Here is a 13,008-nt window from a genome sequence, read left to right as displayed (position 1 = left end):
AAGTTAACGCGGAGTTAGTGCCACGCGGGTCACCTGGCACTTTTGGTACCATATGTGTTGTCGCCGACAATGCACACCACCGGCGGTGACATCCCACTTCTCATGAGCCACTTAAAGCTTTCACCTTAGTAATATACCCCAGAGGCCGCATATGCAAGACTAACTCGAGCCGCCTATGAAAATGAAGTAGAAACAGCAGAGAAGGGAAGAAGCGACGGCAGGGGAAGGAAATCGTAAAGCAAAAGTTTGAAGAGAAATGAATAGCCGATTTTCCTTGTGTGAGTCAGCTCAGGAGTGCCGCATACGGGAAGGAAAAGGTTTATGCTACCTCAACCAGAGGCCCATAAAGCTCCGATAACCCGGCTTCAGCTGAACCCCCAGGATCGATTTTTTTTTTCCCGGATACGGCTCAGCCACCAACGCCTACGCATAGGAGGGGTTCGAAACCAGCCTTCCCCCCGTTAGCTCGGGTCCGTTGTGACGCTACACACCAAATGTCTGGGTACGCAGCTCTCCATGCGGGGCCCTGCGTTCCCCAAGTGTCCCTGTGAATGCTCCAAGGTATCTGCGTACTCCCACATAGTAGCAGAAAGTTTGTGCGTCATGTTGACCTGACGCACCTCGGCTCCTTTCCTTCTGTTTTTCCATTTTATGTTCTAGGAATGACCTCTGCCCTTGCATGCGTGAGTGATCCCGTTGGGCATTGCAATGTATGGAACTCTTGTGCATTAAAATGCGCGGAACCTCATGCACCGAATCAATCTTTTCGTTGTGCCTTTCACTTACCAGCCCGGGCTCCAGGCACATCACCAAGCCGGCGGAGGAGACCAGCAGCCAGCCTGCGCATGATGCAATGTATTCAGATTACTCTTCAGATATGTTCATTTATCTTGCTCGCACGCATTGCACCGTCCAACTACTCTGTTAGAAACCTCGAAATGTACGTTTTCTTTCATGTGTGTATATGAAATGAGAAAATTTTCTAAAAACAACTCGATCGAAGGGGCAACACTATGCTTCTCCAAAGCACTTCATTCGAGAATACTGGGGCTTTTTAAAAGGTTACACCAGCAGTCTTTTGCGTGCGAGCTACGCCAAGTGCTTGCGTCTGTTTTGAGTCAATAGACGGCACCGAGGTGTCTAATCACTGCCCTAAAGATTGGCCTACGTACAGGAAAGCAGCATCAGACAGAGCTTTACGTAGAGGAGGCAACAGTCCTATGTTTTGTGCGGAGGCCTAATAAAATTGCCCGAACTTTGTTTTCTTTCCATTATGCCAGCTGGTACGCTATGTTCCCGTGTAGTGCTGGTTTCAATACTAATCTAAGATCGCGGCTGTCGGTAGGCGTACACAGACGAAAATCCCTGATAAACAAAAAGGTGAAGACAGGAGAGATACTGAAACCCAGCACCAAATATAAATGGTAACGCGAAGTCCACTACTGGTAACACTGACTCTTTGGGCACAGTGTATCTCTAGTGTTTCCGTTTATCTTTGCTGAAAATTTATGTTGAGCTTCTTTAAGTATTCATGGCCGAGCATGCGCCAGAAATGGTTGAGCATAAATTATTGTTATTATCGCAATAAAAGTATGTATAATCGGCGTCCAATGAAACCCGAACAGCGGCAAGCCTTCGCACTGGTATAATGCGCGCCGTCCTGTAATCACCACTGACAGGCGCGCGCATCCGGTTTGGCCGCACTGCGAATATGCTCGCCTGTCCATGGTGATTACTGGGTGGAGAGCACATTCGGATTAGCTGCTTCTTTATCGCCAGAAAGTAGATGTCATGCTTTTCATTACTTTTCTTTTATGAATAGTGATGAGTTACATGATTATGACGATGATGATTTGGGAAGTCTTATGGCGCAAAACCCAGGTGCGGCCAATGGGATGATGTGATAGGCACAACTGCGTGCATTCTGCGCGGGTGTTGTTAGCTATAGTATCGAATGGCGCGTTTTCGAGTAGAAAGCTGTCGCGTGCTGTGTCCCCGCCCCAGTTCGGATGAAGTGTTATATAGCAGCTTACAAGTAAATAGAGGACAAGAGAAGGGTTGCAAAGCCCATGTGTTGGTGGTACCATACATTACATACTTTAAAGGGACTGTGTACCGCTGAGAAAAATAATTTATTGTGGTGAAAATAAGAAGCCTGTTTGTCACAGCGGCGGCAACGATCGTCTTTTTCTCCAGTAAGAGAAGAATTATATTTTTAATTTGGCTCTGAGTGTCGTGAAAGTATGACCGCTAGCGTGACCAAACAGCGGTGTGGCTAATTTAGTGGTAGGAGCAAAAAACTCGCAGATAGACGTATTTTGCTCGAAAACGGATAAGTATACCTTAAAATTGTATTTTACGCACATTTGGCAGCTTCGCTTTGCGTCAGAGAGTAATTTTCGCTTTTTTTTCTCACGCGTTCAAGGAGGCACCGCTGGCACTGCCGGCGGGGTCTCCCTTTTCGGAGGTGCACTGAGGTACGGGGGCGGAGTCACGTTCCTTTTTGTTGTTATTCGTTTTCTGGTGTCACTTCCGTTTCCTCTTTTTTTTCTTAATTTTTTCTTTTTCGCGTGGAACGGCTGCATCTTTTCTAGTCATTTTTGTTTTCTTTCTTTTTTTGCGCGGGTAGGGACAACACTGCAGAGCATGGACCCGACAGCGCCGACGGGCTGACACGGGCACATTTTGTCGCAGGTTTGAAGACGACATCGTCTGAGGTGCTGCTGCATGGTCAGTTCTAATCGCGATTTGGCCAGCCTCCGAGCCAATCTTGATCCGTACCGCACCGATCGCGATCAAAAGTACTCCGTGTGACGCCGGTATTATGGAACGGTGTGAAAGCAAGCTTGACGGCACGCAGTTCGAGCCATCGTGGTGATGGCTGTTCGACGGTGGATACACAGGTCGTTGGAGGCGCACGTAATATTTTCAAAGTATTGTTGTGATCGATTTCGAACATAAGCCTCCTGTGTTCCCCAAGAATCTGTCTTGGAAACTGGACTCGCTTGAGCGCTGGCCAGACGTCAGCTGAGTTCAGTAACGAACTCTGGAATTGAAACTGCTGAACGAATTGGCTAGGTGAGCGGAGTATTAGTTAATGCGCGCTAAAGATGTTAATACGTTAATGAGGACGTGTCCAATGTCTACCGCATCCTGGATTAAGCGTTGTACGTATAAGACAACACGCTGGCCGTCGTTCCACCTGACAGCTACTTGGTTGTTTTGATATAAAACACTGAAACGGTGGCCCGGCGGGCTGGTCGTATGTCGTCTCCATTCTTTACTCGCGCGTCGCAGGCACACGAGCAACAGATCGAGCAATGTTGCAGGAACAAAAGCAACAAACCGTGTATCATTGCCGTGTATCATTGCCACCGTCATAACGGCCGACATCACGACGGCTCGAACTTTTGCGTGCCGTCGAGCTTGCTTTCACCGGTGACACTTTTGATTGCGATCGGGGCCGATACGGATCGAGTTTGGCGCGGAGGTTTGCCAAATCGCGATTAAAACTGACCATGCAGCAGCACCTCAGACTATGTCGGTATCACGGTGGTCGGTATCAAACCTGCGATCAAATGTGTCCGTGTCAGCCTGACGGCGCTGTTGGGTCCATGCACCGCACAGTGTTGTCCCAACCCGCGCGAGAAAAAGAAAAAAAAAGAAACGATGACTTTAAAGAGCATGCAGCCGCACGCTTTTTGAAAATGACGTCAGAAAACAAACAACAACAAAAAGCAACGAGGCTCCGCACCCGTCCCTCAGTGCACCTCCAAAAAGAGCGACCCCTGCCGGCGACGCGTCGACGCGTTCACCTGCCTGCCTACGGCACAGAAGCACGAGCCACGCGAGCATGGCATCCATGTTGGCTGTAATGTCGCATGTGTAATACAGAACACCTCAACTAGATACTAGTACACTCTACCTCAACATAACTGAAAAAGAGCGGGGACCTTCTGTTATTCTGTGAAGCACGTCTCACGTTCGCTTGAGTTGCGCGTCTTGCATGAGTGGAAGCGCTACAGTTCGTTTCACAACGCCGGCGTGCCAGTGTTGCTAGAATACACCAAGTTTTCCGCTCGACTGCGATGGTTTCAGGCTAACTAAACAAAGCTGGATAAATTCTGGTAATAATACTTTATTTGACAGTTTACGAGCTCTAAACGACCATTACAGTAATCGTTTTATGATTAAACAAAACCTAATGAAGCCCGCAAAAACTGCATGTGGTTCCAGTTGTCGACTATCACCAGCACAACGATTGTCATCGCATGCAGTAACCAGTGTTGCGGGTGTCCCTACGCCAATTGACGATGACAGAAAGCAGATATAAAATTCTGTTTTGAAAATTTCTACTAGCTTTGCAGGGAAACCGCTGCAAGATTGGATACTTTAGATGGTATGCTTTCTACTGCGCCACAAAACAGAAAGGCGATGATGGACGATAGACAGTCCCTCTAAGGTCATACTCCTATCGCTAAGCTTTGCAGCGATGCTCATTAACTCTGAACGCTTCTTGATCTGGCTTCGGATCAACAACACAAACGACAGCTCCAAAGCGAGAGTACTAATCATACGTGAACGGCATCCAATTAAAGATCTCGCATTCTAATGGTCAACAGTAAAAGCAATATGCATAATTTTTAAGTGTTTCGCAGTGGTAACAGTAGGTGGTGTAAATTTCTAGCATAAATTTACAACTGTGTTTGAGCGCGCGCAACTAATCATCCACCAAATATGTTTTAGCTTTTCTATGTTTTTTTTTTCCTTTAATTCTTGAAGCGATGATTTCTGTGTCTGTTCCTTCCTTTTTACGAATGCCAGTTTCCGACTGCGGTTTTCAACGATGAGTCAGGAAAAGCGAAGTCTTCATCCATCCTATTGTGTAAAGTACTGAAACACTCGACGACTGGTGGGCTTCGTTGAAAGCTAAATAACGAATAAATAGGAGCCTTCTTTGCCACTTCCTTATTCTTACAACTTTTCTAACAAACGAGTTCAGAGCTGGAGCCTCTGGGTCATTTTTCGACGTTTCCTGCGCGCTTACTCATTGGAAAACAAATTAACAAAAAGTGGTCCCTTCTTCGCACATGACCGGTGCCTACTAGGCGAAGTGGCCTTTTCACAAGGGCAAGTGACCACACGAGCTCCTCCTTTATGCATTCCGCGACCCCCGTTATACGGTGAGTCGTCAGTACGGCATGCATCACGGAAAAGTGTGCTCGGACCAAACGGTATTTTTTTCTTCTTTTTCCCTTCGCTCATCCGTTTGATAGATAAAGCCGGTCTCAAAACTGGTAAGAAGGTTTTTCTTCAAGGATATTTCGCCGCGAGAAACCGGAACGCCGGTGCTCGCGAAGTGCACTGCGCTTTAATCAAAAGCGAAGCGCAAAGTGCTTTGATTTATTGCGGCCTCTTTTTGTGACCTAGAAGACGTCTGCGTTATTTATCGAATGCTGCATAAGTGGGTATCGAGAACTGCGCGTGGCCTTACTCTTGGTTGCAAAAATAAGCGCTGCCTAACGGTTGCAGTTCAACGGTTCGTCGTATAAGTCTATCCGGCAATAGCTGAAGCGACTTCTTTTCATCAAGATGGAGTCCCCGGCGTGTGGACGTGGACGTGCAATGAAGTACATCAACTACAAAAAAGTCACCGGCTATTGGAGACCAAAATGACTGCGCAGGACCTATAGGTGCTTTCAAGCTCCCCAAATGCCCCCTAGACGGTTGAATGCGTACATGCCATAAGTGATTTTACCGGAACACGAAGTAAAGCAAGCAACAACGTTCAATTATCACAGCAGGATTGATGGGCGCACGATAGCAGGACTTGAGACCATATGAGACGACACACAGCGTTGTCGGCACCTTGTCTCACCTGTGTCGTGTACGATGCTACCGGCTTATTACGCATCGTGACTATTAATCGAACACGTCCCTGGCTCCAGGTAAGGCAGAAATCGCATTCTGACATGGTAAAAATCCGAATGCGCTCATTTGTTCCGAGTTAGGTTCATCAAACTAAACCCAGGTCGCCAATATTATCCTACTATCCACCGCTATGATACAGGTGAAAGTTTTAGCTTGGCTTTATCATGCAAAGGCGTGAACTTAACGGCCCAGGCCAGCGACCTTATCGAAGTGAGAACCTCTATTTTCGCAAAATCTCTCCCAAAATATCTCGCTGGCACGGTCACGCCATGCTGCTCTCTTAATATTACTTCATTTTAGATGCGAAGCATCTTATGGCGGACATCAATCCGGTGGAGGTGGTGGTGTGCGGCGTGACCACCCTTACTGCGCATGCGCAAACCCCGCTCCACACACCTCCTCTCCCCTCCCCCTCTCCTGCGCAACGCCACGATGAACGCCAGCGCATGCACGTCTCCTCCCCCTCTCTCTCCTCACCTACGCTCCTCCCTCGCGCGCTTGTCGACCGCGTTCCCCGCTCGCCCTGTGAGAATTACCAGACAGGCTAGAGGGAAGACACGACGTGCGTAGCGTTCCTCTTCGCGTTCCACGACGCGAGGTCGGTAGCATGCCCAACGAACGCCAACGGAACGCGATCGTGCAAGTGCGCCGGCTTTACATCGCCTCATGGTCCCCTTTAGCGGGAGATGGTGTAATTTTTAGGGGCGAAGCTCCTTAAGGCGGCACCCGTTCGTCCCTCGTAGTCGTAGTAGTAGTAGTGCGTAACCAGTCGTAACGCTAGTACCAGATCTTGACCTCCAAGGTGGTGCCCGTGGGAGATTTTTCCTGTGCGTTGTTGAACAATAAAAAATTCGCAGCGTGCGCGTGAACTAAAAGCCGAATTCTTCTGTCTCTCATTCCCCATTAGCAGCCATTGGCATGTTCCAGTAGGAAGCGTTAGTAGAAGTGTAAGTGTTAGCTAAAAGCCGACTTCTTCTGTCTCTCATTCCCATTAGCAGCCATTGTTTACCTCCAAGGTAGTGCCTGGTGAGATTTCTCCTGTGCGTGATTAAACAATAAAATTTTTGTTCAAAACGCCGTTGATTGATGAAATAAACCAACGAAAGACGCCAGATGTTTTCTAAAAGCAAAACGAAAGAACGCCAGATGTTTCTAAAGCAAAACGAAAAGACGCCAGCTGCTTAACGAAAGACGCCAGATGTTTTCTAAAGCAATGGTTTTCTAAACAATAAAAATTCACAGCGTACATGTAAAATTAAAGTGAGCTGCAAGTCGTCATAACTCACCGAACCTTTAGTATAAACGCGCCCGATCTCACGTCGGTGATGATGTACTGGGCAGAATTCACGGAAGATTCACGGTTTACCGATGAACCTCCGCAGCTTCGCCCACTCATCATCATTCACTCCGTGGATATGCTGTGATTTTTTTAGAACTTTAGTCACTAAATAATCGCATAATATTTCTGAACGCTTTGAAACACAGGTACCTGTCAAAATAATGAAGAGTGTATCGATGTCCCAAGGAAAACCTAATTTTTTTCACTCTGTCGTTTCCCGGACAATGTCTCCATTGAAGGTATGAGAACTGATGCTTAAATAGGGAAGAATTCTTGCTTGTATGTTACGATAGGAATATGTTTCCATTGCACTCTGGACGGGCGCTCATGATGACGCACTCAAGGCCAAGATGTCTACAGACGTTCCTGACGAAGACGCGCCTTACGCGGCGCGAATTGTTGCGGCAGTAAGGGAAAAGTCGGTCTCTTTTTTTTGCCAGCACAGAAAGCGAGAGCCGCTGACATCACCGGCACCTGGCGTCTAGGCCGAAATGCACTGCCTTATCACGTTATTCTTTTACTTTGGTGTCCGGAGTCCTGCACCTAAACACAAGTTATCATAACCAGTGTCGGGTATGAACGTGGATATATATATGGGAACATCAGCGCCCCAAATGCTGATTAAACAAAATTGAGCTCTTTCTCAGCACTGTCGCCCTGAAACGTCAGAAACAATTTAAGCGCGGAAAGTATTCGCGAACTCCAAAAACGTGATTTGCATTGAATAGTGTAGTCGTCGTTCCAATTGCTCGCAAAGAGTTTCCCGATTAAAGCCCACAAATCACTCTAGAAGCAGTATTCGGTTGTGATGAGAATAAATTTTTGTTTTACTTGTTTCATTTGCGTCAAATGTATTTCCTTCCTAATTATGCACTGGCTTCGCACGCAGTCACAGGTATCCAAACGCGTTCTAGTCCCTTCAACACCGGCAACAGTGCCACCACCTTCAGACGGGATTTATCGCCAGTACCGCTCGAGGCCACGGCGCCACGTCCAGCCGACTTAGTCACGAAGCTGCATCCCGATCCGTCACATCCATAAGAAGTTTTGCAATCAAGACACCGTGGTACTCGCAGGCAAATATTACGTTCGAACCACCGAGCGCAGCGCCCGTGTGATGGAAGATCTGTCAGCGTATGGTCCTTGTGCAGCCAGTACTCGTGCTGTAGATTTTCTGAATATTGTGCAGTGCAGTGTCGAGCGCGCAGGACGAGAAGTGCCGGCCAAAAAGAAAGCCCTCGCACATGACAAGGTAGTAATCTTCATTCGATTTTTAAAGAATACTCTCACCGATTCTCAGGGTGCTTGCTATTCCACAACTGCCAACATCCAGAAAACGGGTGCGCCTCACGCGTACACCCGTGTAGTGTACATTGTGGGCTTAAGGACGTGGCTTCAGAGCCAGTGGCTAGCTGAGGCTCTCAGGGGCGGCACAGTGTGAGAGCCATTCAAGAAACAACCTTTACTACCCGAAGGGCCCAAACCGATTTTGCCTTGGCCGCCGCTCTCAGCTCGCACCTAATAGTGGTACAGGCAGGTGCAGCCGGCGTCCCCACAACCTCTAATATTGCCGACATGCTGCGCTGTATCTTTCTGCTGGTATAATGATGCACTTAGCTCACTTACATGTTTTCCTCCAGCGAAGAATGTTGACAGCATACCCGCAAATGAATTCGGCGATGAAATCATTCAGTTAAAGAATGAAGCAACGGCAAGCGGAATAGTGATGTAAGCAGCTGGAATGCGGCACTTTTTTTTCTGTTGGCTGGCCGCGTGCTTACATAACGGTCCGTGCATATGGAAGATCCGTTATAGCACATGCGTCACCACTGCGCTGGCCATGCTCGCGCTTAGCCGCCGGACAGCGTTAATGTGGTTCTTCCACCGCAACGCGGCACGACCGCCGTGCGTACGCTCTTTAAACATAAGGGTCAGCCGGGGTTCCGGGATCGTGGGGTCGCACAAGCCGTAAAGAAGCTCCGCACTCAAACTAGCCGGCATTCCGTCTCTTTGCACTATAACGAGGGGGTGGTCTTTTCCTTGGCTCCGTACTCTTCTTTTTCCCGGTTGACTCCGTCCAAAGACAGCGAGTTTTGTTCAGTAAATTTTCAGGCCTTTCCGCTTCTCGGCAACTTTGCTTTCATCCGTCTTGTACTTTACGCGCAACGACGTGTTTCGAATGGAACTGGCGGTTCTGAGTCACTGTGTGCCTTCTCCGCTTCTCCTGCCTCCGACTTTGCAGCAAATACATGGGCGCTTGGTTTCTATCTTTACAAATGTTTGCTAACTTGTCTGCTCTGGTTGTAGACCAGACAATTCCGGCGGGGATTGTGAGTCATGGCCGTTGGGGTTTCTGAAAATATTTGTCATCTGCTCTTTTCTTTTTTTACTGTTTGTGCACATATAGTTAGCACGCGCTTGTTAAAAGGTAGATTATTACCGACTCTCGAGTCATATATGTGTTCATCATGTTTCCAGAAGAAGCTCTCAAAGCACGTGGCCGTTCTATCGTACCACCCAAGTCCAGGAGTGTAATAACTTTTTTTGCCATAATGAATCAATCAATCAATGAAACGCATTCACGCTGTGCACTCCTTCCCATAGATTCATAAAATATCACCAAATAGTTTACGTATATTGTACACATAACGCGCAACATCTACGTATAACACGCAATAAGTACGTAATGCGAACGTTCTGTACACAACTAGTCTCGTCGTACTCGCTATCTCATTAAACAAGACTTCTTTGACGTAGGATTGACTGCAACATTTGAGAAGGGTTCGATACTTGTGGCGAGTTTTGTGCAGAGAGTAGACTTTGCCAGAGCCCATTGTCACTGGGAAAAAAGTAAATGTGCGTGCTTTATTGTGCGAAGATTCGCCCAGAATATATAACCTGGATGCAAATATGGCAAACCAAATAGAAGGGTAGAAATGTACACATCCACTCCTACGCCTATAGTACATGGCTCCCCTCGGTCGGTGTAAAGTTCTCTTTGCTCTGATCCCAGCTGTAGTATGACATAGGAAGTTTGTGGAAGTTTGTGTTACAGGTAATCATGATTTTATCTAGTCTTGTTATTTTTTACATGTAAAACGACTGCGTATCTGCGTGGAACAACCTGGAAGAGCGTGATACCAAAGAGAGACCATCTTGCAGCTTCCTTGCACCATAAGCTCCATATTTAGTCTCTTATCAACCGTCGCAAACGTCGCCGATATTTGACGATAACGTAAAACACAACTTCAAATATTTCGTCACATTTGTGGTCGCCACTCGTAGATCTTCAAGAGTTTTGCGAAAGAACGAATTGCCGTTTTGGCTAAGGCCTGCGTATGACGCCATCGGTGTTTATTGCGGGCCCTAATAAAGACGAAACGGTTTAACGGTTCACGCACGACACATGCGCGCTGCAGGCATTTCGGTCTTGGAACGCTTCCCACGAAGTCGTAAGGGTAATGTCAAGGACGATCTTGCTCATAAACTGGAATGTGTGACCCTATAGAAGGAAAACGGTCTCTCAGCTGCCTCATGTTGCCAATTCAATTAAAAGTGGAAAGCACCTGCCTGCATTTTACATAACACTGCGGAAGGCCGCGTAATAGCCTCCGCCCTATCGCTTACCCCCCACCCCTCTGTCAGCGCCCATCGATAAGATAGCCACGTCTCAGCCTCGACATTAGGATAAGAAAGACAACACGGTGGCTTCGTAGGCTATATCCCGTGTAGTCATTAGGGCAAGGGAGATTAATGGGTTAACTTTGCCGGACCATTAGTTCCGGCCGTCGCCGTATTCAGTACTACTTAGTGTTGTCTATACATGGCCTTTCTAGCTAGGTATGATCGCGTGGAATCGAGTCTAACTTTACTGAAAATTATTTCTGCCACAAAATCCTTGGTCTGGCAATATTTCTCTGTATACACGTTCAATAATTGCGGCAAAATGAGAGGGTTTGCTACTGAGCAACCTAAAACTACAGATTGAATTCACATGAGACGACTATTTGAATAGGCAAAAATGGCAAATCTGTAAAAAAATGCGCTTATTGACCGTCAGCATGTGGCTTGTCATAATGGAGCATTAGTAGACCATAACTATTGCGCAGATTTTAAGCGTAGAACTGCAGTTTTTCATTCTTTCTTAAGACGGCGAGTATGGCGAATCGGAACGTTTCGAGAAGGGTACTAGGATCTCATTCGATATGAGTATGAGCATAGGCGTGCGCAGGGTTCCCCATCAGGAGAAGGAGAGGAGGGGGCGAAGATTCATCGCAGCGCCCCCCTCCCTTTCTTAGTCAATGTATGGAGAAGATTTTGCGCCCCACCCCCCTCTTAGGCGAGTAGAGGGGGGCGCCGCCGTCCCTGCACGCCCCCCTAACGCACAAATATGGTAATGAGAGCACCTAAACCTCTTAAAGCCAGGTGCTGGTTAAGGTGGCATGTAAGTGCAGTCATAGCCGCAGTTCCTAAGTCGATTGACGCCTTGCTAGTGGAGTACACTTCTCATGTAATAACGTCCGTTGAAAAGCTACCGCGAGGGTGGATGTGATAATGTGATGAGCAAGAGAGGACACGCCTCCAAACGCGCGTTCTCTTTCGCCGGATCCTGCAAATAACAAGGCGGCGCCAATACATTCTCGCTACGTGTGTAAAAAAAGAACAACAGGGGGAGATGGGGCGTAGCTAAAGCACAGAGCGGGATCCCGCTGTGCTCACTCACGCGCTAAAACTTGCCCGTCAGTGCACCCATGCCTTAGGGCCCCTCCCCCCGCCCCCCTCCCATCGTCGCGGCCTCCAGTGTCACGCATGCCGATCACGTCGGACACGCCGCTGACCTACACCGTTAGCCTACACGCCGACACTTGCTCAACTCAACCGGAAGCCCCCGCCGCCCCCCTCCATGTGCGCAGACACCTATGCTCGCGTATAGGCGCCAACAGGTCGAACATCCGAGCATCGGTATGACCCACTACACGATAAAAAGAAAAGAGGAGGAAAGTATGGACGAAATGGGTTCGTGCATGCCCGCTTCAGATTGAGATGTGACCGTGTTCGTATCGAAGATGGCGACGGTTGCGACGGCTTGCTTTGCTCTCACTTTCGCAGCTTCTATCTTGCGCACTTTCCGTTACTGTCAGACGAATCAAACTTTAAGTCATAAGGGAGAACAATCCCGAGACTATTTCAAGGGAGAAAACACTGAAATATATTTTTTTAATTTTCGGTAATTCTATTTCAAACGTCAGTTCGGTAGAGTTTAAACTAAGTGTAGCCGAAATGGATTGTAATTGAGAGAAAAATGGGTCGACCGTGCACGAGATGGGGTTGCTCTTGGGGTTGCTGGGAAACTTTGTGATATCTGGTGTTCAATGACGTAAGACCAGCTGTGGCCAAAGAGCGCAAAGACATCGTGTAATGTGAAAGCAATGGTGCGTTCGATGATAGTGAGTTGATTGTATAGACGCCTCAAATCATGCACACTAAATTACATAAGATAAACCTAGATATAGTTAGTAATATCATGATAATGGCGTGAATGGGGCGCAGGGGATATAAAAATTTGTAAAACGAAAGAAAGTATGCTACAAAGATGGCGCTATTGCATCAGACAAAACCTTGCGAGTAAGAGCCTAAATGCGAGTTCAACACAGATATCGTGCTATTGTAGCAGCCTCCTCTTGGAGAGGATGTGCTACGGGTCTCTTGTGCGAATAACTATACTTCAATGCGCCGAA

General features: G+C 47.6%; 1 protein-coding gene across 1 annotated transcript in view; it reads right to left on the bottom strand.

The window, feature by feature from the left end:
* The window catches only part of LOC119399556 (chondroitin proteoglycan-2), an 81,722-nt gene that overhangs the window by 22,545 nt on the left and 46,169 nt on the right, over positions 1–13,008 (bottom strand). Inside the window, exon 2 of the mRNA XM_037666365.2 lies at positions 787–839. Coding sequence (XP_037522293.1) covers positions 787–839 — 53 coding nt within the window. The remainder of the gene's footprint in view (positions 1–786; positions 840–13,008) is intronic.

Source organism: Rhipicephalus sanguineus, chromosome 7, assembly GCF_013339695.2.
Source record: "Rhipicephalus sanguineus isolate Rsan-2018 chromosome 7, BIME_Rsan_1.4, whole genome shotgun sequence".
NCBI classification, from domain to species: domain Eukaryota; kingdom Metazoa; phylum Arthropoda; class Arachnida; order Ixodida; family Ixodidae; genus Rhipicephalus; species Rhipicephalus sanguineus.
This window is presented reverse-complemented; position numbering and strand designations above follow the sequence as displayed.